At 41.4% G+C, this 24,129-nt stretch overlaps 1 protein-coding gene and 1 long non-coding RNA gene across 3 annotated transcripts; one reads left to right on the top strand and one right to left on the bottom strand.

Annotated features, from left to right (window-relative positions):
* Nucleotides 1-626: 626 nt before the first annotated feature.
* On the bottom strand, nt 627-3,820 carry pou3f3a (POU class 3 homeobox 3a). 2 transcript variants are annotated; one of them, XM_072686075.1, is made up of 2 exons: nt 1,864-3,820; nt 627-1,612 (listed from the first exon to the last, which is right to left on the bottom strand). In XM_072686075.1, the coding sequence occupies exons 1-2, from the start codon at nt 3,134-3,136 to the stop codon at nt 1,566-1,568; spliced, it is 1,320 nt and encodes a 439-aa protein (XP_072542176.1). In that variant the 5' UTR covers nt 3,137-3,820; the 3' UTR covers nt 627-1,565. The 2 variants fall into 2 exon arrangements, with proteins under 2 accessions (XP_072542176.1, XP_072542175.1); XM_072686074.1 differs by having other exon boundaries at nt 1,904-3,820.
* LOC140561124 (uncharacterized) lies at nt 2,702-19,062 on the top strand. The gene is made up of 4 exons (XR_011980027.1): nt 2,702-3,109; nt 5,051-5,304; nt 8,074-9,925; nt 18,990-19,062. It is a non-coding gene; the product is annotated as an uncharacterized lncRNA (long non-coding RNA).
* Nucleotides 19,063-24,129: the final 5,067 nt, after the last annotated feature.

The following is a 24,129-nucleotide window of genomic DNA, read 5'->3' as shown; positions in this document are numbered from 1 at the left end:
TTATCTAAATAAAACTGATACTACGCCATGTTTTCTTTTACATGTGCGCAAATGTTGCAGTACAAACTCTAAAGTTGGACTTCGAGTGCAGAATCCAGACTAAAACACTACTAAAAACAGATTTGAAAATAAGTATAATAATGATAATAATAATAATAATAATAATAATAATAATAATAATAGTAGTAGTAATAATGTGTCGGTATTCGTAATATATAAATGGTCGTCCCAAAAATGTCTTCAGCCTGTGTTCAGCCTGTGAATAACCGCGGACAGACTGAAAATAAAAATATCAACGAAATGCTAAAACACAACGCTGCGCAGAAATAAATGAGACTTGTGACAATAAATATGTAAATTTAAATCAAATTAAATACCACTGGTGTTTCCTTTTTTTTTTTAATTATCTAGTCTTTTTTTTGCATTTGGTGTTTTTGAATATGTGATATGTTGATATTTATACAGGCCCGATAAATAAATCCTACACATTACAGTTACATTTAGGTGAGCGATAATCACAGTTTCAGTCGTATAAACTACATTTGCCCACATTTTTCGTTCATTCTCGCTCCGTCCTGTTTTTAGACGCTGCGGCTGAGTGAAATAAAACAACACAGAGTTGAGGGTCAGATCTATCAAATTTATTATTCTCAATCACCTCTGACTGACTCAATACTGAACTTAAATAACAACCACAGAAATGAAAACAAAATAAAATATCTGTTTTGACAATGATTGGTCGGCCTATCAGGTTCCTCAGTGTGCTGCTCTGTAGGCAAATTCAATAACAATCGTGGTGGACTACTGAGTGTATAGAGTATCATTGAGAATTAAAAGAAGAGAGGGAAACGATGCACATGGAAATGCTACGTCTAAGATAAAGCTCACAGCTCGCCACAGTTCGGGGGAGGGGGGACTTCAGAAAATATTCCAAAGTGGGATTTCAGTGAAAATATATAAAGCAAGTCGATCACCACTGAGAATTCATATTGCCAAATTTACACTTATCAAAATTCGCCAAAACTACTGCGTATAAATAGCAGTATGGAAAGGGAGTCCACAATTATTCAGCCAAAAATCAGGATAAAATCAAATGAAATAAAAAAACAAGAAGAAGGAGAAGTGTTCACAAGATAGTAGGCTGAATGAGGAGTAAGTGCAGTTTTAGTATCCTTGTTTTCCCCTTTAGTGCTTTCCCTGTGTGAAAACTATTCACAGAAGTGCGGTCCACAAAAAAAACTGTAATAGAAAAGCTGAAGTTTGCAGCAGACCAAGTCTTCTGGAAGTGGACAAGAGCCAGTACTCGAGGCAATTAGACAATTCCCTTTTTGTGAACACGAATAACGTTATTCCTCTATGTAAAATGGCGATGCGTCCTGGAGCTCGTTTGTCTTCACCGAGGATGATGTCCGTGTCTGTAATGTGTCTAATTTCTGTCGAGGGCAATCCATAAAAAAAACAACAACAGGAAAATCTAGTCTGGTGTTTGCTCATATCTGGAGTGTCAATGGGCCAGAACCACCTGGCGATATGAGCACGAAGAGATCCCCACCTGGTCCTCTGGTTCACCTTTCAAACTTGCATCTTTTAAGCAATCTACCACAAAACTCTCCTGCAAGACAGAGCAGAGACAGCCATTTAGAGTTAGGGACATTGGAGATCAGTAGATCAGGCAGATTATAGAAGAGTTTCTAGGACGACTCAGATGTTTCCATTCTCGCAAATGTATTCATCTGCACTCATCTGCTGACGTGCAATTCACTCATAAAGGTAACACAAATGCACAGACGCCTTGTTGGTAATGGTCGTCCAGTTAACTGACAATGTATACAAAATGCGAGCTCTACGTCTCAGTGAACATACGTTTGCAGTCCATGGACGGAGGCGGTGTGTCTGCACTCACGTTGCCAGCCTGAGAGTACACGTCCTCCGGGCTCTGGCCGACTCCAGGCGGCGTCATCCTCTTCTCTTTCTGCCTGCGGTTGCAGAACCACACCCGGACGACCTCCTTCTCCAGCTGCAGGTTGTCCGCCAAGGATGTGATCTCCTGCGCCGAGGGCTTGGGACACTTGAGAAAGTGGCTCTCCAGGGCCCCCTTCACACTCACCTCAATAGAAGTGCGCTTCTTGCGCTTCCTGCCCTGTGCTGCGATCTTGTCAATGCTGGTGGGGCTGCCTGTGGTCGAGTCAGCCTCCTCAAGCCACTTGTTCAAGAGAGGCTTCAGCTTGCACATGTTTTTGAAGCTCAACTGCAGGGCCTCGAACCGACAGATGGTGGTCTGCGAGAAGACATTGCCATAGAGAGTCCCCAGGGCCAAGCCGACGTCGGCCTGTGTGAAGCCGAGCTTTATCCTACGCTGCTTGAACTGCTTGGCGAACTGCTCCAGGTCGTCAGAGGTCGGCGTGTCCTCATCAGAGTGGGAGTCATGGCTGTTGGTGATGCCACCATGATGCTGCTGGTGATGGTGGTGAGGATGCTGGTGCTGGTGGTGGTGGTGATGGTGATGATGGTGGTCCATCTCTGGAGAGTCGCCACGCATCAACCCTGGGTGGACCAGACTCCCGGTGGGGTTCAGCATCCCATTGACGGTGAACCCACTTGGTTGGGAATAAATGAGGGACTGCTGGGACTGCTGCTGCGCCCCGGTGATGGTGCTGATATGCGCCGCCGTCGTGCCACCCCAAGCGCTTTGGTGGGACTGGTGGGCGCCTATGTGCGGAGGGCGGTGGTGCAGCGCAGCACCCGAATGCAGGTCTTCTCTATTGGAACTACCTTTAACATCTTGCTGTTGGGGGCTGCCCGCCATCCCAGCAGAGCTTGAGGACCAAGGGGAGCCGGCTTCAGCTGCGGCGGCGGCAGCTGCTGCTGCAGCAGCGGCGGCGGCATGGGGCAGCGAAGTGACCCACTGGTGAGCATGGCTTAACATGTGCCCCCCGTTACTGGCAGCAATGCTCCCTTGCATAAAGTCACTCTGCACCATCTTGGTCGCAGGGTCTCCTCTGTATCCACCTGACACCGAAGTTACGGCACCACTTCCAGGCTGCATGCCACTACCTCCGGACTCTGAGGGCACAATGGAGCCTGATGAGAGAACACTGTTGCTCGCCAGGTAGGGATTGGAAGCCGCCGTGGCCATCCCCCTTCACCACTTTCTACCAGTCTGCTTATTATTCCCCCTCCCAGGATACTGTCGTAACTTTTTTCCACCACTTGAAGGGACTCTCTATTTCATGAATTATTCAAACTGGGAAAACTATGCTTGGTGTTTGGGTTTGATCCACCGACAACTCAGAAGGGTAATCAGAAATATCCATCAAAATTTAGAGGAAATGGACTTTTAGAAGTAGAAATCCACATTTCCAGACAAAATGGCTTTTACATCTGCTCAACTCTGCATTCCGTTCGTAAAGTCATATTGTCCTATTAAAAAAAAAAACAATAAAAATTAGAAGAAAAATAAGCACACAGATGAAAAATCTCTCCTCCTTGATAATTTGACTCAAAGTGGCGGTTTGGTAAATCCCACATGGAGGCACATCGCCGACTGCTATCTTTTCTCAAGGAGACATCAGGGCGGTTTTTCCTTTGTAAACTTCCCGCTCGTCCTGTGAGCTGCCTCGGCCTCCGCTCCGCTCACTTTCGCTCCTTCCTCAAATTTGATCTCGTCCTGTTTAATGTGACAGCGACCTCGAGCGCCTCGGACTGAATCTAAACACAGTTTAAAGCGTTAAAAGGCGCGGCTGGTGAAGAATCCCACACTGCTCTTCTCTCTCCCTCTCCTCTCTCGTCCTCTGACAGTTTTATCCGTTCCTGCCTCGGTGCCTCAGACTACGCCAATGTTTACGTTCGGTCGGGGCGTGCGCAAAACCTTCCGCAGATCGCAGCCAATCGCGTCGCAGAATGCCAAGCGAAGGCGGCGCTCATTGGCGGATCTCCGCGCGCGTGGCGGATCTCCGCTCTCGCCTTTAAGACGCGGAGCAGCAGCGTCTCTTCACAGCGATTCCTCAGCGCTGCTTTGGGCTTGAGAAGCAGCGAGATGGGAAGCTGGGTTTGGAGGGGGAGGGAGGGGGGGTCGGTTGGGAGGCGGTTATCGCTGAAGGGACCACTGCTAAACTTTGGCCCAACTGCTCAGACGGACCCGTGTGTGTATATGATGAATAAACTCGAGTTCTGGTTTTAGTTGAATGATTAAAGCCCAGAATAGTTTAATTTAACAAAATAAAAACATAAAAAAATTATAATTAAAAAGAATGTTAAAGTTGACTGTTCCCGTTTAAAAAAACAAAACAAAAAAACATTCTTCTTAAAAAGCAGAACTAGATAATAATAATAATAATAATAATAATAATAATAATAATAATAATAATCCTATGATAACTACTACAACTGAAATTGCATAAATAAGTGTGGGCTACTTCAACAATTTAAAAGTAAAACACTAATAAACTAGTAAACTAAACTTATTTTAACTATATGCATTAAACTATATAATAAAATGGTATACTTAAACCATATGCACAGCTTTGTTATTTTATAAGTGGTCATGTAAATTAGTCTTGTTCTTGCTAGTCTTATTTGCATATTAAAGTGATAATTCGATCCAATGTCCTGAAAACGTCACACACCTAAACTGTGTATGTTATGAAAAATTGCCGCACGGTGTACCGTCACATTAGGGCAGCGGCCTGCGCAGCGTTGTCGCGTAAAACGCTTCATCACACACACGATGTCCAGTTAGACTTCCACCACGACTGTAAAAGAAGAGCCAGGCGACGAGTCTCAAACTAAACTGGCAAGTTAAAAGAACACAATTGGAAAGTGATTCGTGTTGAAACGGACCGCTTCTCACTGTTTACGTGATTTTGGGAGACTGGTTTGAAGCTCGTTTGTGGGCTTGTTTATTTGTTTGTGTGAGAATCTGTAGGATATCCTCCTCTACCGTGTTGTGCTCCATTGTTTCCAGAGCGGCTCGGAGAGAGAGACCCTCCTGCATAACAACCACTAACAGTTAGTGCTGATTTTCATTAGCATAAATTTTCATATGTTTAAGGGAAAATAATAGCAGAGCGGAGGAGAGCGGGACTCAGTCGGTTTGAGAGCAGAGTGCAGCAGAGCTGGAGCAGAGCTGGAGGAGAGCTGGAGGAGAGCTGGAGGAGAGCAGAGCCAGCAGCGCACAGCCTGGACCTGGACTCACCACGGAGGAGAACATGGGGCCGAGCACCAACAGACACAGCCAGTCTTTCTCTCTCTGTCTCTCTCTGTCTCTGCCTGCCTCTCTCTCTCTCTCTCCCTCTCTCAATTAAGGTGAGTGATTTAAGGTTTCACGGTAAAGACGACAATGAAATTAACCCACTTAAACGACATGTAATCAAGCGCGTCCTTTAAGGTGATTTTGTTTATTTTATGCTCTGGATAAAAATAATTGCTTATACTGACCGCCTGCCCTGGACGAGTTACACTTCTAAGTGGGCTAGGACAGGAGCAGCGAGTTTACACGTGTAGGCTAATCTGTAGGAAAACTCACAAGACCCAGTCAAGAGAAGTTGGAGGAATCCTTTGCTTGGTCCGTAATGTGTGTGTGTGTGTGTGTGTGTGTGTGTGCGAGAAAGAGGTTTTGATGAATTGCTGCTTAGCCACTAGAGAAATCCATGCTAAAACCCAACTGAGGTGATTATGAGAGTAAGGGCGAATACAACTGGAGCCCAGTTTAACCCAGTTTATGTTCATATGTGATATTTTTTTTAACCTCATTTACTTTCTGAGTTGGTCTAACCACGCATTGTAAACCAGTTAAATGACGTGGCTAAAAAGTTAGGAAAAACGTAATTTAGCATGTTGGTCACATGGGACTTTTAATTTGTAGCACCATTAAATAAACAGCGAAAGAAAACAATAGGAAATGTCAATAGATTGTTTATAAATTATAGAACGTGGGACATGTATTAAACAAAAAAATCAAATAAATGCTAGATTAGGTGTTAGATGTCCATTATTAGCATCAAGGGTATGTCTAATGTACCTTTGGTTACATTTATTTCATTATTTTTGTAAGTTAAATTGACCTCTTGACGTCTCTATCCTTTTATTTTTTTTCCATGTAAAAAAAAGTTTATTATGCTATAAGATTATGAAAAGGTATAAATATAAAATTTTCCTATGGGAAAGTGAGTATAGTGTACTTTTAATGTATATAGCTTGATCTTAAGGACATTGTTTTACCTTTGAGAGTACATTTATATGGTATGTAGCTTGGTACAGTATCCTTACAGTACATGTACACTTGTACATCTTTCTCTAAGAGTAGAAACTAGTGTAGAATAGTGGTACAATATTTTATCATTTTCCTCAATATTTAGTTGTTGAATTGTTAGTCAGCTGCTTTGTAGGACAGTTTAAGCAGTCAGTATCTTTTACAGAGCGAAATGTAATATAGCACATATGCATTAGCATTCTTGCAAATGAATGAACTCAAATATGTGTGTTTATTTGAATGGCGGCACATTTCTAAATCTGTAGCTCATTTTTTTGGGAAAGGTTTTAACTGCTCAGGTTTTATTCATTTATGTTGTAATTAATTAAAACAGAGAGAGGGGGCATATTCTTATCTGTGTTTGCCCAGCCACAGTGGCCATGTCCAGCTGTACTGTGTGTCCAAGCCAAACCCTTGCAGAAAGTCTCCCACTGGTCACTGCTCCCACATTATTAAGTCATGCATCTGTTACACCTGATCTGTTGCGAGCAGTGCAGCTCCATCTGTTTGTTAAAAAAAAAAGCTGTTCAACTGTAAGTAAATAAGAAAAGGCCTTCTCTATTTACGTAATCACAAACTGCCTGGTGTACTGCCATAGTGTACATAGTGCTCTGTAGCAGCTTATAGCCTGACCAATGCAATAGTAACACTAGATATGGGAATCAGCGAGCCAACATCATTTCAGCTTGGCTAATAATAAGCAGACTGAAATGCTTCAATGCTACTACTGATCACCAAAACAAGTATACAAGGTGGGATTTGATTTCTCAAGGTGTGAGTTAAGTGCTGCAGCTTGTTTTGTGTGTCCGTGTTCTTCCCCAGTGATTCCTACACACACACACTCACACAGATAGACACATACGCACACACCTATTTCACCCATTCCGTGGGATTACATTAATCAAAGTACATATTTCCCAAGGGAGTCCACTCATGGATCACAGCAAATCCGAGTGAAATTGAATCACACATAGGCGCAGCTCTGTAACTCAGCCCCTATTTTCTATACATGTTTTTCTTTTTAGATATTTCCACTATATGAACTTAAGAATAATTCAAGATTCGAGGCATGGAATAAACAACAAACCAAAAATATAAAACTTGGGGTTGTCCCAACCCTGTTTTATGCCCATGCTGGGAATTTCTAGTGGCACTATAACACCAGCAGCAAAACTTGCTCTGTTGTAGAACATCTAGCATAGCATCCTCTCTGTTTGGGTGCTCTACACCATTGCAGGCCCAAACAATTATAAGAAGGTCAAACAAGTATCAGAAAGCAACCCAAAGAGAAATAATGACCAGGTAAGCAGGTAGTTTTTTTTTTAAAACCAGTTACAGAAATAACACATGTTGCTGTCAAGTATCTCTAAAATGGTAAGTCTAGATGTTTTTAAGGTCAAAACTTTCTAAACGTTTATTGTTGGAGCATTTCTATTGGTCCATTCATTGTGAAATTGTCACATAATGTAAAGATCATTTTGATCACAAAAATTAAGTTTCTACAAATTGTTCTTTAGCGAAGTTATAGAAGAACTGCTTTTGGTTACAAAAAAAACCCCAAAAAACCAAAACATTTGTAATAGAGTTGTTTTGTGTTTTTTTGTGTTGTGTTTTTTTTTTTCATGGAGCCCAAAGTGGTTCTTCAGTGGAATTGCTTAAAGAACCATTTTTGGCTCCAAACTGTATGACTGAGCACATATGTATGCCATTATGATTCTCTATCATATCTGTTTCTGCTTTATCCTGATCTGTGGAAAAGTCTGGACTGTGCACTGCTCTCTTCTTTGCGTGATTACAGTTCAAATCTTTTTTCTCTCCTGCAGGTGAGAGCCAGTGCTTCTGCTAAACACACAAGGCCTTCTTTCAAAGAAAGCTCCTTTTACAGAGACGGGATGGCTAGGATTATCTTTCCTTTTGTCCTCCTCTCTTCCTCTCTCCTTCACAGCACCGGCTCACTAACCCGCTACTCCATGTCAGACATTAAAGCCCCAGCGAGGAGCAGCAGCACCTAGGACACCCAGCAACTAGCTATGGAGTTTATTGACAGAGAGCTTGATACAGTTCTGTTGTCATCATCTTCGAGCACTTTTGCTGTTCTAAAAGACGGCCGCCTTGCCAGGTGCATGTCTGCGACTCATTTGTGAGCAATGTGGTTGTTAATATTTAATGGAAATTGTAATGAAGCACCTATTATAGTTCTTTTTTTTAAGACACAATCAGGGATTTCAAAATAACAAAGCAGGAGCTGCAGTACTGAAGCTACATCATTTGAGGTAGGGCTCTTGTTCTCCTTCAAAAAAACACTGACAAGAGTTCTTTATAGCAGAAATAACAATGATGGGCATGGAAGAGAACCTTTTAGAGCTCTGTCCACTTTGCTTTGAGCGGTATAACACTTGCGCTTGGCAAATATGCAAGTAATATTACCTTGAAGAATTAGTGGTTTTATACTGAGAGTTCATTTGAGGGGGGGTTACAAGTGGGCTGCCACCACATTCTTTTTAAAACAGCTCTTCTGAATCAGTGTCATTATGTGAATTATTATAGGTCAAAAGTCTAATATCTGTACAATTACAAAGGGACTATTGTGTGCTGTAAATAAACAAACCCTTTACAAACTCTTTATTTTTAGATTTTGTAAAATATTATATTAGTTCCTGGTGACCATCCTCCTCCAATCCAGCTCTTTAAACCCATTGCTTCCCTTTCTACAGTTTGTCCATGGTCTATCTTTAACGTAAAAAAAAACAGCTTTACAAATCACTGGTTGGGCCGTAGCATATCATTACGTCCACACTATCGTGAGCCGACAGACATATGGATCACGTAAACATGCTAAACAGTAAAGTGGCTGCTAGCGCTTTCTAAGGATAGGGCCTCGATTAGTGCTCCGAGCTCTTAAGGAGAAGTGTTCCTCAGATATATTCCAGCTTCTCTGCGACTATGGCTCATACTAATAGGAACAAAACCACAGAACAGTCCTTTTCTCCTTTCATTCTCATCTGCTGCATTTGCATTTTATTCAGCCTACCAAAGGAAATAGCCCGCAGCGAGAAAACTCAAACCACTATGCATATATGAAAGAGAGGAAGAGAGATAGACAGAGAGAGAGAGAGAGAAAGAGAGAGAGAGAGAATATGAAAGATCAGGAGTAAAAGGGAGACAGAGGCAGACGGAGCGACAGAGCAGCCTGAAAGGAAATGACAGATTATCTCAAAGCTACTGTCCATTTCCACTGTAGTCATAAGCCAATCATCTGCAAAAGGAGGGGAGAAAAATGCATCAGCATGCGCACTGCGATATGAAGTGCAATCCACTCGTCCTTTGTCACTTAACTATGGATATCTTTACTTGAAAGCCTTAAATAGTCTTTTGATAGTATCTGGAGTCCAATTTACAAAAATCTCCATGCGATTATTACTAGAGAGTGGAGGCACAATGCTCGCCTGTCTGTAGAGGACTGGGTCAGCCTTAGAGGAGGGAGTGTGTATGTGTGTGTATGTGAGGGAGCGTGAGTGTGTGTGGAGTCTATCCTCCGCCTTTACCTAAGGACACACCACAGGCGAGTGATCGTCATCAGACCTCGCTAACTGCATGTGGTCTTGGCTCCTCTGACAACTAAAGGGACCCATCAGCGTTTCAGTCCACAGAGAGTGCCTCAAAAAGGCCTTTAAAGTGAGTAAAACCCATTCTCTTTAATTCTGATTACACTCTGAAAGTGTCTTTAGCATGCGGCGGCTAAATTGGGCTATCAGCGCTAAGTAGCGGCGGGGAAGAAAAGAGCCAATTATGCCAGTCACAGCCAGATGATGATTCTCATCTTCAGTGTCTCTCTCTCTCCATTTCTCTCTCTCTCTCTCTCTCTCTCTCTCTCCCTTTTCTCTGTCTCTCTGTGTCTCTCTTTCTCACACACAGAAAGAAGGAGATGAATATTACTCCTTTTATGCTGAGATAAAGAGACCACACACACATCAGCTGACACACTTTCACACACTCATACATGTGCACACACCGCTGCATGTTACTGTATGCTCAATTTAGAGCCTTGAGTGAAATATTAACATTGATATCCATTTCTGCTGATGTCAGAAATTACCTTTACGTATAAAGGGTGTGCAGATTATTGATTTTTTTTGTCTGAACCCTTGGATTCATATTTTGTCAGGTGATAGCTGGTTCATGGACACCTTTGGATTGTCCACATATTTTCAGTTACCAAATATAATTTGGAAACAGCAAGTGTACAACATGAAAAAAAAAAACTGTGCTGACCAAGTCACAAACTAGTTCCCACATGGTGCTACGCTACCTGGCTTCTTGTTGAGAGTTATGTCATGCATATATTATAGACTAACACCTGGCATTGCTGCTATGATATAAACACGAGGGTTTTTGAGGGCAGATTGGAGGTTTGCTCAAAAATGTGTGTGTAATGATGCAGCAACGTTAGCTGAGCAGACCTAATACTAGTTCAGTTAGTAAGTCGCTGTATTGTGTAACATTATTCAAAGTTGAACTGAAATAATAGGCTAGGTTAAACATTGTGAAGTGCTCTGTCCTTTCCTTGATCTCTTATGTTCTCATTATTTAATAAAAAGTAAACTAATTAACATTATCACGGTCCAAAAAACCCTGCTGAAAAAAACAACACAGACCAACATGCATAATGCTGGGTCAGGCTGGTCTCTGCTGGTTTAAGCTGGTATAGTGCTGGTCTGCTGTTTTTTTTAGTTGGGCACAAAATCACAGAGCATCTCCCATGAAAGAGAGAATTACCCCAGGACCCAGTGTACATTTTTTCCCGTCCGAATAGGACTTAAGAGTATGACAAATGAGAGATTTACAGGACTTACTATGATGCATGTTCACACACACACACACACACACACACACACACACACACACACACACACATTGTAATGCATCCAGAAAAAAAATGTAATGCATCTGAGCACAGATGTGTGTGCTTTTAATGAACAGGTAATCAACATTAGATACAAGGGTTAATGTGCTTATTTTACTGTGGGATAGAAGTCTAGTTCCTAAACCAAACCAAAATGAAATTAAATTACATAGTCTAAGTGGAGTCAAAGCAGTTCATGGGAGAATGAATAGGTTACATAAATTAGAAATCAGCATTTAGAGTAGTAGACGTCTTGCACTGTGATGTGTTGATGTGAAGTGAGTGGACCTCACAGTGTGGACCTCACGAAAATGTACATTTTTATTCACAGCCCTGAATGTATTGATCATACCTCACCCATTTATTACATATTGTCACTATCACAAAACCCTTGCATTTTCAAAATAGCAACTTAACCGAAGAATGAAAACACCTTCTTACCTGACAGTTGAAGTCAATGTAACATTATTTTCCTGTGTTCATCACACTCCAAACCTAATGTCCAAAGCTTTGTAGAAAGGGTATCAATAGGTGGTTTGATTAACCATCATATTTCTTTCTATGAACACAATATATTAGATAATATACTGTAGTTTTAATTGTATTCAACAAGAAATGCATTGGTGAGGTCAGCTACTGATTATGTATAGATGATTATTTTTAGATCACAGACACTTTAACTCATCCTAAATGTTGGTGGATGGAGAAAACACAGTTCCTCTGATTCACAGCCCAATCAGGGTCTTTGTACGAATCAATACACCAGTGCACTAGCCAACACTTGTTGTTGAAAATGATGACTTGTGTTGCTGCTCCTGAACGACGAGCTATTGAACAGCTGTGTTAGCCATGGTTGCACCTTAAAAAAATCTGTATTTATTCATTTTGGACACCTGTATAATTGTAATTACACAATTGTGCACATGTATAAGTGTAATTACATACTAGAGTCAGTAGTTTCTGAATAGTAGTTAATAGTTACTATTAACACTACATTAGTCAAGATTCAAGAAACACCACCTCTAGAGGTAAAGTAGGTGTCCAGCTTACTCACTCCATTTTGGAAAAGCACTATTAATGTTAACACATTTCTTCAGCTTGTTTCTTTGCCCGCAGTACAGGTACATGATAATGAAAGACATGTTTTTCTAGCCAAACAGATGGAGATGGGATGGAGTAATGCAGCAATGAGAAGTGTCTGGAGTTCACACCTGATACACATGCTGATGGCATTGCTTAAATAATTATTTCTCATTATGCGTATTCTTATAGTCTTCCATTGTTGAATTAGTAAGAAAAGCAGGGGAAATCGACAAAAGCACCTTCAACTAAAAATAACCCTGGGTTTCAAGGAGTAAAATCTGTCAATGAAGGAGGAGCACTTAAACTATTCAGTGTTCAAACAGCAAATAATAAAGAAGCTCTCCATAAAAACACCAATAAAGAGGGGTAAGAGAGGATATAATGGGATAAAATGGTCAGTTTTTTGGTCAGTCATTTCACATGTCAAAAAAAGTACCTGTAGTTCTGACTGCTGTCAAATGAGGGTAGGCAGGAGAAATGTGGACTCTAAATCAATAATGTCAATGTTTACCCCCATTTAGGCAGTGTGGATAGTGATAGCTGTTAAAAGAGAAGTGCAGCACGTCACTCCCAGGCCAGGCAAGCTGTTTACCTCTGAAAGTCCCTGCACAGGAGCTGCTGCTTACACTCATTTACCTTACGCTGGACCTGCGGTAGGAGGCTGCCGCCGGCGATGTGTGCGTGCTGGGGAAGTTAGCGAGTTAGCGATACAAGTAAGTGCTAGGAAGAGACAGAGAGAAAGGAAGAGAGAGAGAGAGAGAGAGAGAGAGAGAGAGAGAGAGAGACTGAAAAAAGAAGTAATTTGTGCAAGGAGTGAAGAAACTGTTGTCTTTTGTGTAATACAGTATATCCCCATCCACCCTACAGCTTTAAAAATTGAAGGTAGAGAAGGTAGAAACACACACAGAGATAGAGAGAGGGCCCTCTGCACCTTATCACTCCTACCTTAGTGAAGAGAAAAGAGGCTTTCGGCAAGCCTGGCTGTTCTTCTTCTAAACACACCTCAGGCGCACCATACAGCAGAGCACATCCTTAATGTGCTCCGTTATATCCTTATCACCTATAGGAATACATCCCATTATCCTCACCCTCGCACCTTCTAACCTGCAGTTGGAGTGAGCTGCGAACCTTACAATGTCTAGAATCATTATCCTCCAGTCCTCCAGTCATGCAAGCCAGAAAGTTCTCCAGAGAGCAGCTTGAGTTGGCCTGCTGAAGTTGAACTAAAACCCTCTCAGTATCTCCCCCTCTGTCCTCCTCATTCTCTCTTTCTTTTGTACTCCATCCTCCCCTGTCACTTCCATGGGTTCTCTCTCTCTCCTCCTTATCTCCTTCTCACAAGGACTTCCTCAGTCTGTGGTGTTTAACAGACTGTCACTGCTCAAACGCAGCTTCAGAAAAAGCACCCTCAGACCGAATGATACACACACATTCAAATAAAAACCCCTGCGTATCACATAAGCACACACATGTGTTTGACCACGCCTCCCAAAACCTCCTCAGGAGCATATGTGGACATTAAAAATCAGTATTTGTCCATAAATTCACATTAATTCTAACACTCTGATCTTGTATATTGACCAAAAATCCAAATGAAGCAAATTTCTAGCTGCCATTAGTCTTCACCCTGTCTGTCTCAAACTCACACACTAACAGCCTGTGTGAGTGTGAGCTGTCCTCAGGCAGTGAATGTGTTTCTCAAGCTCATGCCGAGCTGGGAGAGCATACACTACGGAACAAGAAAGGAACGCTCAAAGTCACCTTAGTAATCCATATTGACAAGAGCAAGGGAAGACGAAGTTCAGCCCCTAAATGTTCACCAGCTTTCCACCCTGCTTTTACTATGAAGATATAAAACACTGCATGTTGTCTTTAATTGCTTCTCCAATGCTACCTTCCCTATGGCTTTCTCCTTAAATGCAATTCCATCATATCAAAAGTCCACCACTTCTTATAATAGCATCAGCAGCCCCTTACATTGTGGCAGTATTAACTTATATTAAAGGGCCCACATTATAGAGAAACCCTCACTTTTAACAATTTTAGAACTTGGTGTGAAATAATGGTACAACTGAAAAAGTGCCATTCACTCCCCAGTTCACACAGTATGTGGAAATCAAGCTGCCCTGGATTCCTGCTTTCAGTGTAATGTGATGAAAACCAACATACTTACATATATCTGCCTATTTAGCCTACATCAATTTAGTCCTGTACATTCATACTGAGGTTATAAGAAATTCTCTTTGAACATGGCACAACAGAGAGCAGCCAATCAGAACAGACCTCATTTTCATTTCTCAATCTTAAAACTAATAGAAACTGAGGCTGTGTCCTAATTGCTTACTACACACTAATACTATAAGTAAGGAGTTTATACTTGAACTTGTAGACTTTAGACTAGTCTTAATAGTATGAGTTTGGCAGGTTAGTACACAATTTTTTAACTAATAGGAATAGGTTATTGCAAGTTCTCCAGCCGCTGCACTTACATCATTATCCAACATTTTTTTCTAATAATTGTACCAGATGTGAGTAGCTCTTTCCTTTTCGTTTCGCACTGCATTGTGGGATAGCAGTATCCATTGCATCCACACTAAAAAAAAGAGCGGTTCTTAGTTACATTCTTTTTTGGATTTCTGAGTACACTCAACTCTGACACTTTCATCTATACTACATAATTCATAGTCAGCACTTAATTAGTATTGGTAACTAATGTTTAATTGGGTTGCATGATTAATTCTAAAAGATAAAGAGTTACCACATGGATGAATAAAAAGAATCAATAAAGTCCTAAAATAAATAAGGTATAAAAATATAGGATAGTGAACTCCAGTCCTAATTCACCCCACCTGACCCATCTAATTACTGCCTTAAGAAGTCCTTGATTAGTTGAATGGGGTAAATTAGATGTGGGTTGGAGTTGAAACCTGCTGGAAGGTAGCTTTCTAGAAGGAGAGTTGGAGAATACGGATGTAGGATATGAGCCCTTAAAAATCAAACATTGTTCCCCTTCTCAAAAGTTACTCTGTTGGACATAGACAGGTTCAAACTGTAAATCAACTTTTACAAACATTGGGAAAAGTGTTGTAAATATGATCTGTATGAAATCCAAATAAATGTGCATGTGTTGAAATATTTGTGTGAAGAACTTCATTGAGATTTTTATGTAACACAAACAGATTCAAGACAGTTACAGGAAATGAATATGACAGGAATAATCATGTGACAATAATTTATGTTTATGGCCCTGTTTACATCTGGTCCCTTAATGTCACTAATTTTAGCCATGTGCCTTTATACTTTACACAGTAGTCAAATGTGTCTCTGGTTAATCAAACTGAAATCTGATCACTGTGTGAGATGGAATATGCTAATTCATTTATTGTGCAGCAATTAGCATTGATGTTTCAGTTATACTGGGAGGAGTTTGATAGTCAAATGCATCTTTACGCTTCTATGGGTCTGTGTCTACATAATGTCTTTAACTTTTGACATTTTATGGGCCAGTTCCTGGACATAAGATCAGTACAACACAATTTAGCCCCTGCATTTAACCCATCTGTGGCAGAAGAACACACCCCTACATGCGCAGACACTCAGAACAGTGGGCAGCCATCTCAGCACCCACTGGGGGTTAGGTGCCTTGCTCAAAGGCACCTCAGTCATGAATGGCGTATTGGTCCGACCTGTCTGGGGTGGGAGCAAGAAAGTAAATACAGGAAGAAGTCCTGTGTTCTGGATAAGTGTATATTTCTATGCAGTTTAACATGGAGCAACGGCAGAGCTGGCATTTGTTCATAGCTGTAATCATTATCAGGGTAATATCCCAGGTTAACACCAGGCTGTCTGAGCTGTTTAGCTCAAACCTGATAGAAAATACCTGATAGTTGGGTCAGATTGCTTTCTCACCACAAACTAACTGCTTTAGAGCTCGCTTGGGACCCTCGAGACCACCTCCTCTCAAGGCTCTCATTGCGGTTGTTTTGGCCTGCATCTAAGTGTGATTACTGTATTCACACCTGCTCACACAAATCACACCAAGGGTTAAAAAATGAACCAGAACAAGTCAGAATTAACCAGACTGAAAGTGCACCATAAACCTTTACCTTTAGTCACTTGTTTATGTTACAATGATCTGTCCTTGCTCTAAATTATTCCTTTCACTCTTCAATTCTCATTCTCATTGGTGTTTGGAAATCAAGCAAAGAAGGATTTTTTTTGTTGTTTTGTTTGGTCTGTTCGAGTTTGAACTGAATTTAATTCAATTCAGTTGAATTGATCCAGATTCCCAAAAGAGGCAGTGCCGTGATGTTCTTTTTCAAGCACTGCCTCACTAAAACTAAACAGTCCTGCTAGCTCACGTGCAGCTCACTGTCCCTTAATTTCCCCTCTCAATCACGCAGTACTGCCACAGATGAAACACATAGCTGATGTGTGTGTGTGTGTGTGTGTATGTGTATGCACTCAAACTCCTACTGCTCCTCTCTTCTTTGCTGCCAGTGCTGGCGGAGTGTATTAAAGTTTGATAAGCTGTGGACACAGGGTCTTCTTTCATCTCGCTCCCTCTCTTCCTTTACAGGAGATTGGGGGTCACCTTAAAACTGCCAAGCAGCCTCAGAACTTCTCTGCAGTCTATACCACAAGCCTTCTCAAAAGTGCCATTTTACGACTCTTCCACTGCAAGTTTGCGAAGGCCTTTAAACACAACTTACATTTATCCGAAACCAGAGGAGCGGAAGAATCTGCTTCCCGGCGTTTACAAGACAAATTGCCTTCGCTAGTGTTGAAATGCGCAGAGGCCACTGACATTTTTTATTGAGTACATGCCATTCAGTCAGGTACAGTGTAACGTTTGCGTAAGTAGCCACAAGCCGAGCACCTGCTGGGCTAAGCGTCATGGCTCCAGTCTACACACAGTGGCACGGCACAGCAGCTCTGCTGAAGCTGCTTTACGGGTTGCCAAGTCTTTCCCAGTAATCCTCAACTATGTGCCACTGGATATAGAACAGGAAACGGCAGCCACACAGAGCGCCTTGGCATCATAGGGTGCTCTGGAAAATCCTATGTAGGAATGTTAATCTTTCTCACTGTGAGTGGTAAAAAAATATGTGTACAATCAAATATAAAAATATTTGCCTGGAAAAAAAAATTACCAATGGAAGATTGGTGAAAGCACAAGTTTCGTGCTCAGGGCAGAGTGGAACAAATAATTGTTTTGAAAGTCAGGCTGTTTAAAGAAATCAGGTTATGCGGAGTGTATAAGTATGTGTGTGTGTGTACGCTTGTTTTTATACATTTTCAGGACAAAATGTACTGACTTTGTAGGAAAAGCATCCTATAAATCCAGGATAGCCAAATTGCTTATTCATGAATTTTTATGTAAAAAGCCCATGTTTATTTTTTTAACCCTATAGAGACATGTTTTTATTACATATAGTTATTACATATAATGCATGCTGTCATAAGATATATATATATATATATATATATATATATATATATATATATATATATATATATATATATATTAGACTTTTTTCTCATAAAACACTTTTATTATTGGAACAAATAATATTCACACCAAAAGTAGTTATCTCTTTACTCATGAACACAAAGCACACTTTTAACAACTTGTATCATATAATCATGCTAACCTAACTACTAATACTACTACTATTTCCTGGTATTGCATCCATTTGACCAGTGAGGGCATCAAATTCCCATGTCTGGAAGGCATTAGCATTAGGAGGGCGTTAGCATTTTTCTCTGATATGATCTGTTTCCCAGTGCGAAACTGAACATCTTGATAGTGAAATTATGAACCTAAAACACTTAGTCTTGGGCTTGTAATGATTTGCTGCTGTGAAAATGATTGGGAGTACTCACTGTCTGGCAGGTTTTTGTAATGAGTTTATCAGTCACTCCCCATGTTAGTTGGGTTAGCTGCATGTTGACCAGGTGGTTTGCCCAAAGCTTTACGCAGCTCTGTAATTAAAGTCGGTCACTTAAACAGTTCAGCCCATAACACAGATTTACAGCATTTACATACATGTCTAGAAGGAATATCATCCCCTTTGAGCGTGATAATTCTATTTATTTTACTAATGCACTTCCAATGTTAACTCTTGTTTTAGAATGCTTCATGTTTTTTGGCAGCACAGTGTACTTTTTGCCCACAGTGAAACAGTGTCTTATAAAGTGACTGACAGGAGGTTAGTGTAAACAGACAGGCTTATCCGGAGGCTTATGTCACTTATGTTGATGCTATTGCTTTAATAATAAAATAATGCTTTAATAGACTTTTTTTTTTACAGTTTATTTGAATAAGTAACAAAAGGGAAGGTATATTGACTAATGCCTCTCTAAGAAAGACCTATATGACTTGTAGCTTTCCTTCAATATCTGCCTGGGCTAATCAATACTTCATTAAGTCGAATTGGGAGTTTTGGTGGTGGGCTTGAACAAATTTGTGCAATAACAGGGGGACATTAAAGAGACATCACAATCACACAAGCACAAACACAATCAGTGTTATTGTAACTAGTTAAAATGTAGATAACTGGTATAAACTGTATATATATATATATATATATATATATATATATATATATATATATTATGTATATATATATATATATATATATATATATATATACACACACATAAAAATGTACATTGGACATGAGTATACGTATGTCCTGATACTGTATTAAAACAAACTTGTGTGTGTATGCATGTTTGTGTTTCTCACAGAAATTACCGCTGAAAAGCTCTCTCTGTGGACCTGAGCAGCCAGCTGGCCGTGGTAGCCGGTGCTGTGCAGGGACTGGAGGGGTCCAGCCTGGCAGAGGGAGGGCAGCTGTGGGGCAGAGAGGACTGGCAGCTCCAGGCCTTCAGGGGGGTTGGGGGCCGGATGGGGGGGAGACGGACGAAGGTGCAGTGAAGCCCACAGAGCAGTCACAGAGCTCAGCTGGGCGGCCCTGGAGGCCCTGGCCCTGGAGGGCACCTCACTGCTCTTGCCCCACCGCTGTCATCTTGACCCACTGACTCCCCGTAGATCCTGGCACTGCGCCAAGCCGTAATGGCAGCCTGCACACAAAGGCACTCTGCCAGTGTCCTGCTGCGAGTCTGTGACTGGCAATGAATATAAATCAGCTACACACGCGTGTACGTGTGTGTGTGTATGAGCACGCATGAGTGTGTGTTTCTGTGCTGTTTGTGTCTAAGTCCATTAATCTACTGAAACTAGATATGTGTGTGTATCATTGTGAACGGCAGTGTGAGTCACTGTTCGGTGAGTTTTAAAGGGGGTGGGGTTGAGAGAGGGAAATGTAGGCAGCCAGGTATCACCCGCACCTAAAAGTTTCTTTAAAATACAATTTTTCAAACACAAGCACAACTAACCTGGGAGATATGAAAAAAAACACAGGTGGAAAAATAGTACTGAATTAATTACATCATTAGATGAATTAATTAGATCGTTGGATCGTTTTATTCCTATTCATCAAAGGGAGTAACACCATAGCATAAACAGCATCTATCAACATCCAGACTGGAATGTTAGGCCATTTTTCTCCTGCTGTGAGACTACAGTGGTCAGTGGTTTACAGTAAAAGCTGATTAGGCTCGAGTAAAAAGTAAAGACATGGAACCTGAAATTTGTGTTCTAGGCCTTAATGTTGATAACTCAGTTAGAACTAAATAAAATAATGGATTAATTTTGTTTATTATTTTAGTAGACCTTAAATAACTTTGACTGTATATACTATCACTGCATGCAGACAAAAACATATATCCCCAACAGTAATTTTATATAAGGTAAAAATGTTTTGAACTTAATATAAGTTGCCATGTGAAACCATGTGAAAGCCATGTGTATAATGCTTTGTGTATAATGTATGGAGCAATTACGTCCAAGAAATGCAGAAAACAAAAAATGGGGAAATCGGGAAGGCCTTCTCTGAGGTGTAGCGATACAGAAATATTGTGTTAATTGAGCAACAGATTAAATACTGGCTATAAGAGTACAGCTGGTTAGCATGATGTCCAGTAGCTTTATAAACCGTCCACTCAGTCAGCTATCATCTTAATTGGTCATATAAGTTGTGTTTACAAATCACACAGCCAGGTTAGCACTTGAAATTATCTGAAAATAGCGACTAGCTCTGTTTTTTTTTTTTTTAACAACAGAGGCACAAAGCAGTGTCAGGAAGCTAAGCAGCTAAGCTGCTTATGGCTACATTGGCCTTGCTCTCTCAAGAGTGGGTTGATGGCACTTCCTCCCCACATTACTCTGAGTGTGATGTTGGTCAGTTCGAAAAGAAGCTGGTGGCTGGATCGAAGCTTGGGGGCTTGGGTGCTTTCCTCAGAGAGAGCTGGCTGCCTAGCAATTCTGCAGTAGGGACATTGTTAGTGATAGGGGGAGTTCACATGAATGGGGATTAGGTGGCCTACCAAATTTTATATGAAAGGGGATACATTACAAACAAATTATTAAAAGAATAACCATTATATTTACACTGTGTCAAAATGTCATAATGAGGGGACCAATAGAAATGGTCCAAAATGACACAGAATACATTTGTTTACATGAAAATAAACTACATTAAAGTTAGGAAAGTTCATTTTTGGAAGATACAGGATTTGTTCCAACAGGAACCGTTGGAAAATATAAAAACATAAAAGTGAAGTAAGGAGAGCTTCTTTAGTGACAAACACATTCATACATGCCAACAAAAGCACACTTGTACGGTTTGAATATAATTCAGCATGTACATAGTTGTGTACATTGCTGTGTTGTGTGTGCTGTTCCTACCACTAATGAGGCTCCTTCCTGTATTGCACTAGATATAAAGCAACATAGAAATGGGCAACATAATATTTATTATATCATTAAATATTGTTATCATGATGATCTGCTTGTTTTTGAGCATATTGTGGACATACAGAGATACTTTGCCCAGTGCCATGCTTCTTTACAAAGACCCTTATTTGTCCTGTTTTTTTGGATGTTGTGCAGCAGATTGTTTATTAAAAAAAAATACATATATTTGGCCAACAGTGCACTGTCTTTCATCTTCACTGTGTGTCGAAATATTGTAATAAATATTATGTATCATGCAAATGTATTGAAATATTGTAATATATGTTTTACAATATTGCCCAGCCCTACTCTACTGTGTAGTTCATTAGAACAGTTAGTAAGTCTGAGCTGCTTTTCATTGTGGTTTTCTCTCAGCATCAGTGTTTACCAGCTTCATTTAAGCTACTTTTACTTCAGCGGGAGCTTTTTGTTGGGTTGGAACGATAAACACATCAAGTAAGTGATGTGCATCAACCGTTGATGAGCAACCATTCTCTCCCCCTCTTTTACCTAATGCTGTGATTCACCCAGATGTGTGATATGTGTCTGTGTGTGTGGTATGTGTGATGTGATGGTGTTCTATTGTGAATATAGTTGATACGAAATTAATTGTGTGCATGTTTGTGTTCTTTGTGTCGGATGTGTGTGTGCATGCGCGCATTTGTGTGTGTGTGTGTGCCGGTGTGTGTGCACGCTCCTGGAGTGTTGGCCTGAGGCCCAATGCTGCGTCTCACAGATAAAGCCTGCAAACTTCTGAAAGCCATGCTGTGAGTGGGCCCTCTCTATCACCGTGGCAACCCCGGAACATTCCCGTGGTTTTCCTTTGCCACCTCTTTTGGGCTTTCATCATGGCACTGAAGAGATTGCCTGCCCATCCCCCCCTTCTAAACACACACACACACACACACACATCATTTCCTCCTCCCTTTCTCCATCAAAAACTCCTCGATATGAAAATAAAGAAAGTGTTTGCCCGATCCAGAGGAAAGAGGCAGAGAAGGAGCGCAAGCTTTTTTAAAGTAGAGCTTAACAACTCAGCATGACACAGCACACATGAGAGCACTCCCTCAGTTCAAATCAAGTGCTTTTAGATTATTTCTACTCCATTTCAACTCCGCAGAGACTCCGTAAGATGGTGCAGCTAAAATTCACTTCAAGCAGAGGTGTGTGTGTGTGTGTATGGGTGGGTGTACTTGTGTGTCCTTGCAATCATTTGTCATAAATCCCTCCCCAACCCCACCACCAACACCTCCTTCAAATGAGAATACTAAGTGTAATGTGCTTGTGCAGTGAATCTGGATAGAACGCATTACAAGTGTGAAATAGTGTCTTCCCATCCGGCCGTGGTTTCGAGGCGCAGGGGGAGTAATTGCATTGTGTTTTCCTCAGCTCTCTCTAATGGCTCCTCATTGTGTTGGAGCCTGCCTTCCGCGATCTTTTAACTCTGGGAGTTTTCTCCGCAGAACAAGTGCCCCCACTCCATTCAACTCGGGGTGACCCCGGGACCCCTTCTCACACCCCTCTCCCCTTAACGCCATCCCTCTCCCAGGCCCCCATCCACCCCTCCAGCTCGCTCTCCAAAAATCCCCATGCACCTGTTATGTGTGGCAAGCCTCACCAGAACAAACTGACACGTTCACCCCAGCCACTCTTAGAGCTCTACAGATCTTCACCGTAAAAAGTCCCAGTTCTTCAAGGCAAGGCAGTTCTTTACTCTCACTTATAGTTTACTGAAACAAGTGGACAAGTCAATTCTAGACTTTCAGTAGATACCAGAGATCAGTTTGGACATGAAGGAAGGGATATTGTCTTACTTTTTGAATTTAATTACAACATTTTGTGAACTACAAAACCACCCTTTCCATTTATTCCTATGTCTTCTCTTCCTATCCCATTTCTTTTTACGTCAAAATAACTGAATAGCAAAGAAAACTATATTATTATCTTTTTAAATTCTTAGGTTTAGGCCCCTTAAACTGTAGGCTTTTTTGATCAGTTATCAATCTTATTTACCCAGTAACTACTATCATTAACTATCATTAACTTAGTGTAAGTATATAGTTAAAGCACTGAGCAATGAGAATCTGCTTCCTCAGGACACTTCTGTTATCCTTGCACACAACCCATACGACTCCCCTGTTTCCCTCTTTCTCATCCCTCTTGCGGGTTTGTTCACAGTTCGGGAAGACTTCAGACGGCGTGACCTATTGTTCGGAGGCTGCGCCTTTGACCCGGTGGCTGAGCGGGGGCATTCCCCTCTTTGTCCCCTCGTTATAGTGAGCCCCTCTTTAAGCAGGGCCGCAGCGCTCCACTGTTCCCACGGCAACCCCTCCGCCCATGCCCCGCACCCTGCCAGGGCGAAGCTATGAGGTAATGTTTACCGAGCGAACCCCTGATCACTCTGACAGCCTCTCCTCACTGCTAATTAAAAGATTCTCCAGCAGCCAGCAGCAGCAGCAGCAGCAGAATGACAAGCTAAGCCCTGTGTGATGTTCAAAGTAAAAGAGTGAGAACTACAGTAGAAAAAGGGAGGGGGGAGGGATTAAGAGATAGAGAGAGAGAGAGAGAGAGAGAGAGAGGTGGGGAGGGAGGAGGGGTGAGGGGAATGAAAGGAGCAAATGAAGGGAAAGTGGTTAGGAATGTCAAAAATATAGTACCAGCACAGGTTTCTAATTTATTATACACTGTAAATATACACTAGGTCCAAATGTTTGTGGACAACCCTTCTAATGAATGTCGCACTCACTGCTGACATACACAGCTTGTGTAGTAACTGTAGAGAAAGTACTGCCAACAGAATACGACTATCTGGTGCAGATAATGCCAGGCACGGACTAGAGGGGTATAAAGCCCTGAGCTGTGGAGCAGTGGGACTGTGTTCTCTGGAACGATGGTGCTCCATCCAGTACTTTTGGGATGAGTTGGGGAGTTGGGGGTGAGGTCAGGTGGTGATTATCCAACATCCTGGCCTCACTAACGCAAATCCTCACAGCAGTGTTCCAAAATCTAGTTGAAAGCCTTCCCTGGGCA

Source organism: Salminus brasiliensis, chromosome 8, assembly GCF_030463535.1.
Source record: "Salminus brasiliensis chromosome 8, fSalBra1.hap2, whole genome shotgun sequence".
Taxonomy (NCBI): domain Eukaryota; kingdom Metazoa; phylum Chordata; class Actinopteri; order Characiformes; family Bryconidae; genus Salminus; species Salminus brasiliensis.
This window is presented reverse-complemented; position numbering and strand designations above follow the sequence as displayed.